The 18,207-nt window shown below is 35.8% G+C and overlaps 1 protein-coding gene across 3 annotated transcripts in view; it reads right to left on the reverse strand.

Annotated features, from left to right (window-relative positions):
* The window catches only part of Chrdl1 (chordin like 1), a 134,634-nt gene that overhangs the window by 104,723 nt on the left and 11,704 nt on the right, over window positions 1–18,207 (reverse strand). For all 3 annotated transcript variants that reach the window (XM_004659133.2, XM_045140719.1, XM_004659132.3), the window contains exons 3-4: window positions 5,274–5,386; window positions 2,843–2,936 (exon numbers count right to left, since the gene is read on the reverse strand). In XM_004659133.2, coding sequence (XP_004659190.1) covers window positions 2,843–2,936; window positions 5,274–5,386 — 207 coding nt within the window. The remainder of the gene's footprint in view (window positions 1–2,842; window positions 2,937–5,273; window positions 5,387–18,207) is intronic.

Consider the following 18,207-nt stretch of genomic DNA (forward strand, 5'->3'; position numbering starts at 1 on the left):
CCATCAATAAGGATGAAAGAGGAAGTAATAAGGCCTTCCTCCCTCCTCAAGGTGTTATAGACATTTAATGGTTGCTAAGGAAGTATGAGACATCTATAGTAGAATAGCCAGTCATAGGACTCCACAGCCCATCAGGTAACACTGATGAAACAGTGGGCCAGACCAACACAACAAGAAAAAAGAGATATCAAAGTATAAGTGGAACTTGTTTGAAAGAAGGGGATCAGTGGAAAGTGAGTAGAAGCCAAGAAAAGGCACTAGAGGGGGATTACGCTCAAATACATAATATACATATATAGAAATTATTTTTAAAATCATGGAATTTCAGAGTACGTATGGCAAGATAGGAGTTGGACAAAGGAAAATCTCCTGGAAGCTTGTAGGCCAACTAACCTGGAACACAGTGATGAACAATGTGCCTCAAGTACAGAAGAAGGTGACATCGCAATTAGCTTCTCATTACTGAGACAAAACACCTAGCTGATGGAAAGTAAGGGTTCTTTCTGGCCTACAGTTCAATTCAAGGGGAATTATCATTATAGTGGGGCATGAGAAGGAAGCTGTCATGTATCTGTGTGGTAAGGACTAGGCTTTGAGTTGGGATAATACACCATAAGCACTGCCCCCAGAGACACACCTCCTCTAGCAAGGCTCCATCTACAAAAGGCTCTACCAGCTGGGAATTGAGTATAATGCTTAATCACAAATACATAAGGCTAGGGGGGACACTTTACATTCAAACTACCACAGGTAAAGGACTATCATCTGAGATGTATTCTGACTCCCATATACATGTGTGCCCCTCTTGTGTGTAGAAAGACATAGGGAAATACTCTACTCAAAAAGAAGAATTCTTATCCACAAAGTCAGCCACTGACCCATTTTGTAATAGTTCCCAAGTGCTGAAAGAAAATAAACATGCACCCATAATTTTATACCCAGCCAAAATATCCTTCAAGAATGAAGTCAATGTCAGTATATTTTGCATATAAGGACTAGAGAACTTTAGCACTATTACCCACAGTAAGAACTTATATACTTCAAGAAATAAAATTAAATTGCAGAAAAGGGAGCCAGAAGAACCAGAAAAAGAATATAAAGCTTGTTTCTAGACACTAAAATTCTGAGCACCATGAAATTATGCTTTTAATTCTTAAAGACAATGGTATTCATTTTTTGAATTTTTTTTTTTTGTCTCTTGGACTTATGAGCTCAATTCTCTCAACATTTTCTTTTTTTTTTAATTTTTATTTATTTATTTGAGAGCGACAGACACAGAGAGAAAGACAGGTAGAGGGAGAGAGAGAGAATGGGCGCGCCAGGGCTTCCAGCCTCTGCAAACGAACTCCAGACACGTGCGCCCCCTTGTGCATCTGGCTAACGTGGGACCTGGGGAACCGTGCCTCGAGCCGGAGTCCTTAGGCTTCACAGGCAAGCACTTAACCGCTAAGCCATCTCTCCAGCCCTCTCAACATTTTCTTTGTCTCTTAAAAACCTACATGTCAATACTTATCTTCTAGTGTCACAGAGATTAAGAAGCTGTGCTTTAGATCTTAGGGCACTTTTGGGGAGTTCTTGGCAAGATTTTATAAAGCAATTTGACAGGCTATCTGGCAGGTTAAAGAAAAGCTCTATAGACAAACCATTTCACCAGAAACATTGTTCCCATTTACCAGAGATATTTGCATACCATCCCCTTGTAATCCAGTTTAAGTAGAAACAATTGAACACATGCAAAACCATTCAGCCTTTTGTATGAATTTATTCAAAAAGACAACTTTCAGTTTGGCCATATGCCACATCAGTCTCTCATATCTGGAAGCATATATAATCACCAATAATCAGAATGATAAACCTATTTGTGGTCTTTTTCTATCTTCATTAGAATTCAAGAAAGTATACTTTATAAAGAAATCCCAATAAATTTATGGTTCCTCTATGTCTCTAAAGGAATTTATATCTGTATATAGTTACCTAAAAAACTGGAAATAATTTGAAAGGCTTCTACAACTCTCTAAAGTCTATATAGGAACCTCTAATTCAAGAACTTTGTCCTCTAGTAAAATAGAATCAGCCTAAACTTTAGATATCTACTTTACATATCTCCTGTCACATAGCTTTAACTAGGACTGCCAATGGACCAATAGGCATTCTCTGAGTCCTATTCTCCCAGTACTTCAGATGGGAGCTAGGCCCCAGTCATATGGGAACAAAGTATCATTGATAGAGTCCCTGCCTCAGAAAAAAAAAAAAAAAACCTTAACCACAAACTATGAAAGTAGGCATCCTAACAGCCTCATGAAAAGTCTCCAGCTGACTCTCCCCAGACTTGCTCTTAACAGTGTGGACCTAATAACTGTGCAGTCTGGAGGACCTGACTATTCAGCTAGTGGGCAGCAGCTTTATGCTGTCATAAACTTCACTGGTTCAGTTCCTTTGATTTATGAACAACCTCTCATCATTTTGAAGCTATGCTTGGATGCAATTCCAGCACTAATTGCATAGGACACGTGCCACGATGCTACAACTCCCCTGGTGCCCACTGCCCATGGCAGAAAGAGGCTGTTTATAGCCACAATTCCCTTCCCCCAATTGACATTCTCCTTCAAATGATTAAAAGCCCAATGAAAATCTGTTACTGTGTATGCAATAACTTATTAGAGCCTAGAATGTGTCCCATTTGGGCTATAAACAGTATTTAGGAGGCCAGATTAGATTGCCTAAAAGTGTTCTATTGTTATTTCTGTCTGGAAGTTTCCCTTCTGGGGAATTTCAGGAGATGGGTTGAGTCAGGTGAAGAGGGAGGACAAAGAACTGTTAAGAATGAAGAGAACTGGTTTACCTGGACAACGGGGACAGCACAAATGAGGAATGTGCACAGGTGAGAGGCAATGAAGACTTGGACATCTGACTCGGCTGCAAAGCACATTGCCATTCTGAAAAAGAGAAGGCACCAAGAAGAAAACAAAAATGTCTTTCAAAGGTCACTGGGATCATGCCAATTTGAGAAATAGTCGCACAGGGACTAACCCAGTGAGGAGCACATTCCCAAGAAGCTGAATGCAATCAGTTTTTCCCCCGTTTATCATTTTTAGCCCCTTGGATTGGTTGTTTGAAAGATGGTTGTCATATATTCTCCAAGACTGGTGTCTCTACTGCTCTAGTTTTCAAACCCTCCCCTTAATTGTGAGAGGTTTCTTCTGGCCTAGCTATGTGGCATTTTTACCCTTCCCTAGTTGTAGCTGCATGGCTTTTTCAAGACCCTGCTCTGATTTCATAACTATCTACCTGATGCTATGGAAGAGAGTTGATCATGAGTAATGGCTCCCCTAAGCTAGTACCTACCCACAGGCACAGAGGAATCTCTACCATGTGAATTCTCCATTCTACAGGCCTATACCTTGCTTTAGAAGACTAAGTGCCTCCTCTCCTTATTTTCCTTTGCAGCCAACAGCCATTTTCTTCTTCTTCTTCTTTTCTTTTTTTTTTTTTTTTTTTCTGAGAACAGCTAGAGTTGGGAAAGGAGCTGACATGCTAGTATGCCTGGGAGGGGCCACTGGGTCCCTGTCTGAGTTAAAATGACATGATCCCCAGCACTGACTGTTCTTAGCCATTGCTAGAACAAAGGGAGCTTTGGAAATACATTTTACATTTACATTTCCCATCCATAATTCATTTAAAGGAAGGGCGACTTGTAACTGTCAGGCTGCTATGGGTGAAATGTGGTGAAGTGCATGGAGAAAGAAGATGCCTTGTGTGAGAGCTGTTGGCATTGGGATTGCATTAACATTTTCACTGCCTTGCAGACATCAAAGCCCCAGCCCCCAAGGGTTAGCTGTCCATCTACAATGTGCTGGGTCAAGAATCTGACAAAATAATGCCATACCAGGCAGTTAATCAGTCCCCAGATGCTCTATTTAATACATGCTCTTGCCATTTAAAGAGACAGGCTTTTTATCCATACAAAACCCTTTCTTCTTTTCTTGTGTGCCTTCTAGAATAAATTTGGGGAATGTTGCATTTGAAGACAGCACAGAGACTCTTAAAGCATCAGGCACCTCAGAACCAGGTAGTATCACCTGGAGATAAGATCACAGAAGCGTGTCAGAAAGTATAACTCCTGTCTGTGATGTAAACTCAATCTTTAATACTGTATACTGAATTCTAGTCTACCCTCAAGACTAATAATGATGATGATGATAAATGCAATAATAATGCTGACAATAGTAGTTAGCAATTTCTGAATGTTTATATGACCAAGTATTGCTTTAAATAAACTAGTGAATTTAGTCTTCACCATAAACAGGTAATATAATTATTTCAAATTTTTTGGATCCTTGACTGAGCCACCCAAGTGCTGCTATCACAGGTATGCTTAACCAAGCCAGGCTTCAATATCTCATTTTAAATGGTGAGAAGCTGAAGGAATCTCAGAGAGGTACATTGTATAATGTAGTACGTACCATGGGTGGCAAAGTCAGGGTTGGAAACTTGCTCTGTGTTAATGTTAAAACTACAAAGACTCTTTACATCTCCTGATAGTATATTAATTTTTGTTTACACATACTAAAAAAATCTCAAAGTCAAAAATTCTGTTTGAATAGCAAGAAGACCAGGGTTATATGTGAATGTTATTGCTTAGATGGGCACATGGGAAGACTTACAGTCTTTACACAAGGTCTTCAGTTAGAGTCTGTATCCTTCTATGTGCTCTCTTTATCCAGAATTCTCAATTCTCAAGATTTAGAACATCACTGTCCTTCTTAATTGGCTTATTGCTATTGTTCTTCATCAAGGCAGCATACACATGCCTGGAGACATAGTTTTTGTTGTCAAAATTGGTGTTGACGTTACTGTCATCTATTGAATAGTGTTCTTCCTACTGCCAAGTTCTTCTGCCATCTCCAACTATGTCCTATGTAACTGGCATAAAAGACCATAGTAATCTGCCCATTGTAAATACTTCAAGATATTTTGAAATAAAGCCAAAAAGTAACAGACATCTCTCTCTGTCTAGCTCACTCACTCTCTCTCACAACCATGATTCTCAAATTTGCTATGTTGCTGAACATGATTTTGAACTTATCCTCCTATCTTTATTTCCCAAATATTAAGATGAGACACAGGCATGCACCACCATGCTTAGGTGCTTCTTCATTTTTTTGATATTTTTATCCCATGTGCTCCTTGGCCAAAAAAGTATTAAAAGCCTCTCTGTGAGACGAAAAACAAAATGAGTAATACCATGCCACGTGGGCTTGTAAGGCTTATACCTCTGAGCAGATGCAGTTCACACAGTAAACCAACCCATAAGGTTCCAGGTAAGGATGCCATTTCTCACCCACTCTGTACTTCTTGTCTTGAAACACACAATATGTCTCTGAATCTGTAAGGAAGAAGTAGAGAATATATCTCGTAGAAAATTTTTGAGCCAAGTCACCATATCTAAAATGACAATCAAATATTCCATCCATCTTAGTATATAAAAAAGGAATAGTCTTAGAGTACTTATATAACTCCTACTATTGGCTCAACATTTTATATATTGTCCTTACTGGATCCTCATAGTGAGTCATAACTTAGGTACTACTATTAGTCTTATTTCTGAGTAAATGAAATTAAATTCATGTAACAAGTAAGTAGCTGAGATGAGACTCAAACCTAGGTTTACGTGAGAGTGGAGCCAAGATTATTAACTACTGCCCTGTTATAAGGGCGAAACAAGAAAACATATCATTTGTTCTTTTTTCAGAAGATTGTATTTCCATTCTATAGAAATGTATGCTAATGCTTTAAGTGTGGAGATAACATAACACCCTGAGCAGCTTATTGTTGGCTTAGAAGCAATGGCCTATAGAATTTATGACAGGTCTCTATAAATACATTTGTCCTCATATGTTAACATCGCCCAGTCCTAAATAAATACTTGAACAGTTCCTGTTTGTTCAGAATTCTATGTGCTAGAGATAAAATGATGAGCAAAATCTTTTGCACACAGTCTGTGCAACTATTTAATTTATGTTTCTGTATGAACTCTCAATTAATTACTAATCAGGCCATACATTTCCATTTGTTCTAATACAATTTTGATACTATAGCTTGAGAACATAATAAGTTAGTTGTCTTATTTTACATATGTTCTCTCTACATCTGGGGACCCAAAAAGTAGGCAACATTTATTCTTTGCTTTCAATTTATCACACAACTCAGTACACTCTGACGAAGAAATATAACAGCTGACAATTGATTGATCGATTGAATTTTCAAGTCAAATGTTTCAACTTCTAACATTCTCCTCTATCTCCTACTTCCCATCATAAAAAAAACCTCAAAATAGGGGTTGGGCAGATGGATTAGTGGTTAATGTGCTTGCCTTAAGTCCTAAGTACCTAGGTTCAATTCACCAGTACCTATGTAAGCCAGATGCACCAGGGTGATGCATGTGTCTGGAGTTTGTTTGCAATGGATAGAGACCCTGGTGTGCCCATTCTCTATCTATGTCTTTCTGTCTGCCTGCCTGCCTCTCTCTCTCTCTCTCTCTCTCTCTCTCTCCCCGTATGTGTGCCATCATCATCTATTGCTCTATCATTTACCTCTTTCTCTCAAATAAAATACATTTTAAAAACTCAAAATAAAACAATACTTTTCACTGATTTGTCTCTTATTATTATTAAAAGCAAAAGAATTCAAGGACAGGTAACCAAGGCACCAGAAGAAAATATTTTCAACAAATCCAGAAGAAAAAAAATATAAGAGCATAAATAGACATTATATAAGAACAAAGAATAAATGAAAAGATGTTTAACCTCAATAGAATCAAGTTAAAGCTACACTAACATGCATGCTTTATGTAACTTATTTTTTTATAATATCATCTATAACACATTCCAAGTAACTACAAAATGAATTTAAATTTACTTTTCAAATCCTTTTTCCTCCAGTTTCTTCATAACAATAAAGGTGTAGAAAGGAAATCCTGAGTTTGTGTCTTAATTTGCTATAGCTGTGTGACTCTGGGCAACTTAATTTTCATCATCTATAAAATATATACTATGCTTCTCAAGCAGACACTGAAGAATGAAGTAAGCTCTTTTTAAACTATACAAAGTGCTTTCAATGTAGTGTTATTTTATATTTGGTATTTAATTCTAATTAGATTATATTGTAAGGTTGTAATATCAACTATTTGAGAGGCTGAGGCTTAAAATCACAAATTCAGGCCTGCCTGGGTTGCAGAATGAGTTCAAGGCCAGCCTAACCATCTTAGTGAGACTGTGTCTCAAAATAATGAAAAAAGGGAGGGGGGCTTATGGATACATCTCAGAGGTAGCACAGTGCATAGTATGTGCAAAGCCTTAGGTTCAATTCCTAGTAACACACACAAAACATGTGCATTAACAAAGAAATCAAAAGAGGCATTACAAACTATTTTAAACTTTTATCTAAATGAAAAAGAAAACAGTGCATCAAATTAGTAGGATTCAGTTCCTAAAATATTTATAGAGAAATTCATGTTACTGAATATTTACATTAGAAAGGAAGCAAAGACTCAAATCAAATCCTTAATAGAAAGTAAAATAAATGGAAACAGAAAGCAGAACATCAAGAGCAGAAAATCAATGAAATTGAAAACAGAATATCAACAAAAAAATCAGTAAGATCAAAATTTGGTTCTTTGGGAAGATTAATAAAACAGATAAACCTCTAACAAAGCTAATAAAGCTAGAAAAATGTAAATTACTAATATTAGGGACAAATGGGTAACTTCACTGTGGTGTCTCCAAGTATTACAAGGGTGAAGGAAGAACATTCTAAGTATTTTTAACTGCTGGTTTAACAACTGACATGAAATGGACTAATTCTTTCAAAGACATAAACTACCAAAGGTATTTGAAGATGAGACATGTAGCCTGACTAGTTCTAAATCATTTCAGGTATTTGAATTTATAGTTTCTTTGACTAATCTTTCCAAAACACGGAAGAGGAAGAAATGCTCCCTAACTGAATACCTGACATAAGAATCATAATGACACCAATGCCCGATTTAAAAAAATACCACATGAAAAGAAAGTAGAAGCAAATACTCTCATGGCATTGATTAAAAAAATATATCAATACAATTTTGGCAAATTACATCTAGTAGGATATCAAAAGGTTCTTTGGGAAGGAATGCTGATGAAAAAGATTCAAAGTTTACATGCTCTATAATTCTTATTATTTGTATCCTGAAGAGGTGAATTTATAGGAACGGAAAATGAATTACTATGTGCTAAGTACTGAAGTAGGGAGAAAGACTATAAAGGGCAAACTGAAAGTTGGGGAGGGCTGATGGAGCCATTTTATCTCTGTTATGTTGTTTTTAGAAGACAGAATGCATTTGTTAAACTATATTCTAACAAAGGCTTTTGCTGTATGCACATTACTTCAAAATACTAATGATAGAAATGTAGAGAAAAAAGAAAAATAACACAAAGTCTTAACACCAGAAAATAAGCACTATTTACTGTCTACTCATATGCCTTCAGTATTTTTCTTAAATAGATTTTCATCTTTTAGAGCAGTTTTAGGTTTAAGACAAACTGAGTAGAAAGTAGCGATGCTTCCTACCCCCACGCCCACTGTCATTGTTCATATTATTAACATCTTGCATGAATGAATGTGTTGCATTTTCTCTGACTAATGAACCAATGTAGATTCACTAATATTAGCTGAAGTACACGATTTACATTAGGGTTCGTTCTCTGTGTGGTTCAATCCTAAGTACTCTGACAATCGGACAATGTTATATATCCATCATGTTCATATTATAGAGAGTAATTTCCCTGCCCTAAAAATCCTGTTTTCTGTCTCTTTATCCCTCTTCTTCCTGCCACAACTCCAGGTAAGCACTGATCTTGTAACTGTCTCTATAATTTACTTTTTCCAGAATGTCACATCATAGGGTACATTGTCTTTTAAAATTAGCTTAGTTCACTTAGCCAGAAGCATTTAAAGCTCTGCCATGTCTTCTCTTGATTTAATAGTTCATTTATTTTTATTATTGAATAACATTCTCTCATGTGGATGTGCCAAAACTTATTTATTTGCCCTTTGAGGGACATCTTGGTTAATTTCTATTTTAAGAAATTGTAAGTGAAGATTCTTTAAGCATTTGTGTACAGGTTTCAGTGTGGATATAAGTTTTCAACTCATCTGTGTAATGAGTGGGACTATTGTTCCTGAGTCATATGGTAAGGTAAAGCTATGTTTATCTTTGAAGGAAACTGACAAACTGCTTTCCAAATAGACATTACCAATGTTGCATTTCTCTCAGCAGTAAAAAAGAGCTTTTGTTCCTCCAAACCTTCTCTAAAATTTGCTTTTCTCAATGTTTTAGATTTGAGTCATTCGAACAAGTGTGTAGTAATAACTTATTTTTAATGACATATAACTAGGATATCTCTTCACATGCTTATTTGCCCTGTGTATATATTTTTGGTAAAGGGTCTTTTTCAATATCTTGCCCATTTATTAATGGGGTTGTTCAATTTATTATTTTGACTTTTAAAATGCTTGCTGTCATATTGAAAACAGGTCCTATATTAAGTAAGTGTATAAGGAATGCACTTTTCTGGGGGTTGTCCTTCAATTAGTTTCACAATGTTTTATGAAGAACAGTATGTTTAACGAAGTCCATCTTATCTTTTTTATTTTTTTTTCTTTTTTTGGAACAAGCTTTCGGAGTTGTATCTAAAAACTCACTGATAAACACAGTGTCTTATATTTTCTCCTATATTAACGTCAAGAAATTTTGTAGTTAGGCATTTTACATCTTAACTGTTGATAAATTTTGAATTATCTTGTGAAAGTTTTAAGGCCAATGTCTTTACGGATATCCAGTTATTTCAGCACTATTTATTGAAATGCTATGTATCCATCTGATGAATTGTCTCTGCTATGTTAGTGAAAATTTGGCCGGCTACATTTATGCTGCTCTACTAATAAATTCTGTTATGTCCTATTGATCCACCTGTCTGTTCTTCCACCAAGCTCCACTGCATTCATTACTGCAGCTTTACCTAAGCCTTGAAATTATGTAGTATCACTACTCTGAAATTGTTCATGCTCAGTGCTGGGCTGGCTACTCTGGATGTTTTGTCTTTTCATATAAAGTATACAATGGGAAGAATTGACATTTATCTTGTATTAATAATTTTAAAAATAACTTTATTAGAAACTTTAACATGTGCACATACTGCAAATTGGTCATATTCCCATCAGGTTAGCCTCTTTTGTTCTCTCTTCCCCTCCTCCACTCCACTGAAGGCCTTCCTCAGTGGGGGTATTGTCAATCACTGTGGGGTCATGAATGCACCAGTCAGTTCCTGTGGGGTGGTCAATGCCTCACAGTATGCCTTCACACCCTGTGGCTCTTACATTCTTTCTTCTCCTCTTCCATATAATGTTCCTTAGCCTTGGAGGGCATGTTAGAAGAGCTCTTGACAGCCTATTATTTTCTGCTTTGATGCATTTAAAATTATTAGCAACTTTAATATTTGAGCATATTGCAAATTAGTTATGCTTCCATCAGCTATACCCTTATGCCCTCTCTCTCCTGCCCACCACTCACCTGAGGGCCCACATCAGGGGGGTATTAGTAGTCACTGTGGGTCATCAATACTATTCTTGTGGAGAGTTATAGCTAAGTATTCCCTTCATTTCATACTACTGTAATTGGTGTTGAGTTTTTCTAGTTTAATTACAATTTTTTGTTGATAACACTTAGAAAGGATTTGACTTTTGTATAATAAACTTTTCTTTCAACCTCACAATAATCCCTTGCTAATCACGTGCTTTGTTGGGACTGTTGTTGATTCTTTGAGATTTTTCAAATATAAACTATTATATCATCTCTAAACAAAGCCAGTTTTATTTCATCTTTCAGTCTGAATACATAATTTTCCACTGGCTTGGACTTCAGTTCAATGCAGAAATACTAAGGGATTTTATTGGGAAAGCATCTACTTTGTCACAATTAAGTATGATGCTGACTGTCCTTTATGAAGATGAGGAAGTTTCCCTCTACCCCTAATTTTCAGGATCATGTTGGGTTTTGTGAAATGTTTTCATTGTTGCATCCATTGATATGATCATGTGATTATTCAACCTATTGATGTAATAGTGTTCAGTAATTAATCTTTGGATGTTGCAACAGTTTTGTGTATCTGGAATAAATCCCACTTGCCTGGGGTAAATAATTCTTTCACTACATTGTTGGATTCAAGTTACTAAATTCTTAAGAACCCTTCCATTTATGTACATGAGAGATACTGGGTCTGTTCTTTTCATGTAGTATCTTTATGTGATTTTAGTGTTAGAGAAATGCAGTCCTCATAGAAGTAGCTAGGTAGTGCTACTTCTTCTGTTTTATGGAGTGCATTATAGAGAATTACTGTCATTTCTTCCTGATGTGTTTGATACAGTCAACCAGGGAATTCAACTGGGACCAGTACTTTCCACTTGGAAATGCATTATTTATTGATTATAGTACTTTAGAAGGGGAAAAAATAATTTCAATGAAGTCAAGTTTACCAGTTTTTTCATGAATTGTGCTTTTGGTATAACTAAAATACCATTGCCAAAGCCAAAGTCATTTAGATCTTCTTCACATTGTTTCCTAGGACTTGTAATGTATTGCATTTACATTAATATCGGTGACCCACTATTTGAGTTTTTTGTAAAGAATGTAAGTTCTATTTGTAGATATTTATTTATTTGTTGGTTTGCTTATTTATTTATTTATTTATATGTGTGTGCTTGCTCGTGCCAGGGACTTTTGCTGCTACAAATGAATCCTATCCAGTTTTACATGGGTGCCTTGGGAATTACCCCAGCTGGCAGGCTTAGCTAACAAGCACCTTTAACTATTAAGATATCTTACTAGACCCTAGATGTATTTATCTATTTATGTATTTGGGGGTGTGATTATCCAGTTGCTCCAGTACCATCTATTAAAAAAAGCAATCCTTCCTCCATTATATTTAATTGCTTTTCTTTTTGAAGCTTGATTGAAGATGTTTCTGTGTGTCTATTCTAGGCTTCCCATTATAATTTATTGATCTATTTACCCATTTTTGTGCCAGTGACACAGTCTCAATTGTTTTAATACTAAGTGTTGAAGTCAGATAGCATAAGCCTTCTGACATTTTTCTCTTGCTGCTATTTTAAGTCTCTTCCCTTTACACATAAACTTGAGCGTCAGCTTATAAAAACCCAAAAGAATAATGGTGGAAATTTTATGTGGATTTTACCTATGGATTAACTTGGGAAAAACTTATATCTTGACATTTCATCTTCCTGAATACTAATATAGATTATTTTTCTATGATCTTTTTTTTATTTCACCAAAATCTTGTAGTTCTCATTAAATATATCAGGTATGTATACTTTTCAATTTACTCTTAAGTATTTCATTTTGATGGTGCTAATTTAAGTGGTACTATGTTAGTTTATTTTTAATTTCTCTTGTTTATTACTAATATATAGGAAAGCAATTGATTTTCATATATTAATGTTGATACACTGGAATTTTCTACAGTGAAAATCATGATATCTATTAATAAAATAATTTTGATTTTTCCTTCCCAAACTATATGCCTTTATATTTCATTTTGAAGTTTTCTGCATCTAAGAGGAACTTTTGATTTTTAGATCATTCAGGTATTTTGCTAAAACAGAAGTGAGGGTTGGAGAGATGGCTTAACGGTTAAGCACTTGCCTGTGAAGCCTAATCACCCTGGTTGGAGGTTTGATTCCCCAGTACCCATGTAGTGAGATGCACACGGTGGTGCATGCATGTGCAGTTCGTTTGCAATGGCTGAAGGCCTTGGTGCACCCAATTTTTTCTCTCTTTCTCTATCTGTCTCTCTCAAATAAATAAAGAAAAATAAACAAAAAAATTGAAAAAAAGCAGAAGTGAAAAATCTAAGATTTTTGCATATCAGATTAAAACTTGGAACCATATTCTCATCTTTTAACTATATACTATGTATATAAAAGTTCTATGTCAAAATTAACATCAGATATTAGTGGCCAATTGCTTTGACATTAAATATTTTCCCATACTCCTTGTCTTGGGACAAGATTATATACCAACACCAGTTGAGTCATACCTTATTAACCAATACCCTCTTTGGGCTATTACACTGTTTCCATTTCTAACTATTTGTTTTTTTATTTATTTTTATTTATTTATTTATTTATTTTTTTCGAGGTAGGGTCTCACTCTAGCCCAGGCTGACCTGGAATTAACTATGTAGTCTCAGGGTGGCCTCGAACTCATGGCGATCCTCCTACCTCTGCCTCCCAAGTGCTGGGATTAAAGGCGTGCGCCACCATGCCCGGCTCCCATTTCTAACTATTTATTTACTTATTTATTTTGAGAGAGAGAAAGAGGGCCAGATAGCAACAGAAAGAGATTGGGTGTCCCAGGGCCTGTAACCACTGTAAATGAACTCCAGACAGATGTGCTACCCCATGCATTTGGCTTTATGGAGGTATTAGGGAATCAAACCCTGTTCCTTTGGCTTTGTAGGGAAGCACATTAACTGCTAAGCTATCACTCCAGCACCAATTTCTAACTATTAAAGCAGCTCCAAACAAAGATTCTTGCATATCAATTTCTATTGCTGTGCAGGTTGTTTTTATTAACTTTTATTATTTTTTTTTAATTTGAGAGACAGAGAGAGAGAAACAGGGAGAGAGAATTGATGCACCAGGGCCTGAGCCACTGAAATTGAACTCCAGATACTTGCTACACCTCATGGGCATACGCAACCTTGCCCTTGCCTCACTTATGTGCATCTGGCTTATGTGGGATCTGGAGGGTTGATTATGTGTCTCTAGGCTTTGCAAGCAAGAGCTTTAATCACTAAACTATCTCTCCAGCTGTGTTTTCTTAATATAATTTCTTAGGAGAAAATTTTGGGGTCAATGGTTTTGAATATTTTCAAATTCTCGATTTATATTACAAAGTGATTTCCAGAAAAGCCATATGAATTGATCTTCCTATTGTCAGTGGATGAATATCTTAGTTTTTTAAAACTTTTATAGTTTCATGAAGGAAAATGAAAGTTTTTATTGTTAGCAATGTTGAAGATATTTTAGTTATCACTTTTATTTCCAACTTTATGGTATTACCATGTTCCTTAAACTTTTCATGTTAAGCTTTATTTCCTGAATAAAAAGAGGTACTCAAAATATGAATTAATTGATATAGTACAGAAAACTGAAGAATTGATTTAGGCAGATCATGCATGCTCTTCAAGCTTAACTATTGATAAATTGTCATGAATTTCCCAAGAGTAATGTCTAAGTGAAGCATCTTTCTCTACCTTCCACATGTTATTGAGAAGTGACCACTAATTGCTATTAATAGAATTACAGTCTCACTGACAAAAGGTAAGTAATTTGCATTTCATAAATACAACTTACATCAATTTCAGAAACAAATGACATACGTGAATGCAAATGCATTAGTATGGCTCCTTCAAATGATATCAATTAAATTAGCAGTCATACTTATATGTATATGAAGCTGGTGATATTTGAATGGGGGTAAGCTAGAGTTACTTTTTGATTTAAATCCACAGTACAAAGTAAAGTTGAATTTGCATACTATTCATTTATTTTGGATTATTTTCTCATTTGAATTAACATACTCTGAGGTAAATATTAGATCTATTTAAAATATCAAGTTGGGGGCTGGAGAGGTGGCTGAGCAGTTAAGGTGACTGGCTGCAAAGTCTGATGATTCAGGTTTTATTTTCCAGTACCCATATAAAGTCAGACACACAAGGTGGCATATGCATCTGGAGTTTGTTCACAACAGCTAGAAGCCCTGGCACACCTAGATTCATGTTCTTTCTCTCCCTCTCTCTCCTGGGAAATCAAGTTGGGTAACCTTTTCTTATCAAGTTCACCTAGTTGTTATCTGCATTATTAGATGATTTACCCCATTACTTGAACAACAAACAGGGTAACAGAAAATAGAGACCTCTGAAAGACTAGATAATTGATAAAATTTTTTAGAAAACTAACAAAAAATGAGGTTTAAATGCATTTACACATTATAAAAACTTTCATTCAAAATGGTATAGACAGCGGAGTCATTATTTTACATTTGTGTATCTATTTAAGTGACAAAGCACAAAGTTGAAAATAGTTCTCATGGGCTTTGCAATCTTGTTGGGATGGCAAGACAACCCCAGCTAAAAGTTCCTTTTTATTCACTTCTACATTAACAGCGTTTTCCTCAGATGATCACATGACATTGGATCCACTTTATGGCCCCAATGTCTTCCCAACTTTGCTACTTGAGGAAGCAAATATCTTATTAAACACTACCTGCTGATAGAAACCTTATCCTAATACAAACATAATGTTCTTTTATCATATGCATTGGTCTTATTATCTCAGCAGAATGGGACTTAGCCAATTATATTCAACAGAGAATTCCACAGATCCTTGAAGGGGCAAATTTTAGGGGCCAGGGGCAGACATGAAGCTGAACAGTATCATCTTGGTGCTATGAAGCAATGCTTCTGAAATTTCTGACAGTGATATTTTTTCAGACACGTAACAAAATTTCACAGCATAGTAATTAAGACATGCCTTAGCATCATTGTTCAAAATGAGTGGTTAGCAAGTTTCACTGATGAGCACACTGGACAAGTATAGATTTCCAGAAACTGTGATATAGTCAATTTCAGCATATGTCCTATAAGATTGGATTTTTAAAAAAGTTTTGGCACTACTCAGGAGAACATTTAGTAAGCTGCAACATATAAACAACCACACCTAAAATCCTAGTATGTCATCTTGGAAAAAAAGAAGCACAAATGAGCTGATTTTGTTGAGACAAAGATGTCTCACCAACCTCTGAGACACATGAGGAAGCGAAGTAATGCTATTCTTTGCTGATGTCTGAGAGATGCCAGCTGGAGAACACGCAGCTTACTAACAACTACTAGTATCTGAGCATCCCTGAGGAATTCAACTAACACATGAGATGGAATTTCAACCTCCATCATTCTAGCTATTATTAAATGGTTCAGTTGTCCTTAATTAGAAGTGAAAATCCTTGCTATTCTACTGGCCCCTGTTTAGAAGGATCACTAAATACAAAAAGTAAGAACAACAGAGTCATGGCACTGTCCCATCAATGTTTTACCCAATTCCCAAGATTAGGTCAAAAGGTCAATAACTCCTTTGCCAATTCCTGAGCAAGAAAACATTCCAGTGAACTGTTTTTGATAACCACTATTACTGTAGACACATCACTATGTCAGTATTACAATAATATTTATTCTATTGTAACACATATGGTTAGAGAAAAGCGAAAAATGAATCTTTGCTGTGAATTATGTTGAGTGGACACACCAAGTAAACAAATTCCTTTTTAATTATTTATTTCTCTATAAAGCTCTTAGAACAGTAAAGAAAAAAGCCAAAAACATAAATTCTTTTCTTCTTTCATTTGTCAAACTTGAAGCAGAATGCAGGAAGTGAAATATACAGTAGCTACATATTTTATTTTTCTTATTTCTCTGGCATGAGGTTTTTAAAAATGAAGATTCTGTCAGATTCCCTCAGGACTTTTAAGACTTCATTTCCAGGCTGTGAAAACCAGTAAAAAAGGAAAGCCAGAAAGAAATCAAATTCTTCATTCTGTGGTTACAACTTAACAAGGAATTATCTTGTTCATATTTTTGGATCATTTGTCCTGAATTAATTTAAATATACCATATATATACACACCTATATATTTCATAGTCATTGCATCATTTGCTTTGTGGATGTTTTAGTTTATTATTTGGAGGTATGCAAACTCAATGAGAAGAAAAGTATAAATCAAAGGGTTTTGACAGTTGAGCAAGGTAACACCATTGGCTAAGATGAAAAGTGGAGATATGCCATGAAATTTCAATTCACTGTGCCCTTCTATCTCTTATTAGCATGCAAGTGTATGGTATTCTCATTACTTTTTATATGGGGCCATGTGGAGATCTTTTTACAGAAAGGCTACTTGGCTGGTGAAACCGGACCTGAATTTTTTTCTGGCTAAAATTATCTGTTCCATGTCATATGGCATAACTTTGGGCAAAAATCCATGCTGTTCAGTTAAAAAATATTTCTCCTCTCAGCACCTCAGCTTCACAGGGGTTAGCTAAAGGAGACTTTCTTGTTGGTTGGGAATATTTTCTGCCCATTTGGTCTAGTACAAGTTGGGTGTGGAAAAATAGTTCAAAGTTAAGAGCACTTTCTGGGCAAGCATGAGGACCTAAATTTGAACCTCAGTACCCACATAAAATGTTAGACATGGTTGCACATGTCTGTGACCCAAGTGATGAGGGGTCAGAGACAGTGAAATCATTGGGGCTCCCTGGTCAACCAGACTAACCAAAACTCAAGGAATCTCCAAGTTCAGTGTGAGCGTCTGCCTTAGGGAGTAAGGCAGAATGGCAATAGACGAGGACATCCTAACATTTTTGGTATACACATCTGGATACACATGCATAAATCACACAGACACCACACATACTACAAGCACAGCAAAAACAGATAATACAAGTTGGACTCATTAACTTTTCACAGTGGAATCAAATATGCCCCTCGCTGGGCGTGGTGGCACATGCTTTTAATCCCAGCACTCGGGAGGCAGAGGTAGGAGGATCTCCGTGAGTTCAAGGCCACCCTGAGACCCCATAGTGAATTCCAGGTCAGCCTGGGCTAAAGTAAGACCCTACCTTGAAAAACACCAAAAAAAAATATGCCCCTCATATAAATGTACACTACGCAAAATTCCCTTCAGACAACATGAGCTATATTATTCATTATTGGTGTATTTTAAAGACTTCTATTGTGAACTGACATAATAAATCCGGATCCAAATTGTTATAAGCACAGTGCTTCAATGTTTATGAAATAATATGTACATATAGCTGAGCTTAGAAAAAGGAAATATACATACATACATATATATATAGATAGATAGATAGACAGATAGATATAGATGTGTGTGTGTGTGTGTGAGTGTATGTGTGTGTGTGTGTATATATATATATATATATATATATACACACACACACATACATATACATATACTTATCCACACATATTGAGATTACTTTAATTTTTTCTTAAATATTTGCACATTTTCTACATGTT

The sequence above is a fragment of the Jaculus jaculus genome, chromosome X (genome assembly GCF_020740685.1).
Source record: "Jaculus jaculus isolate mJacJac1 chromosome X, mJacJac1.mat.Y.cur, whole genome shotgun sequence".
In the NCBI taxonomy this organism is placed as follows: domain Eukaryota; kingdom Metazoa; phylum Chordata; class Mammalia; order Rodentia; family Dipodidae; genus Jaculus; species Jaculus jaculus.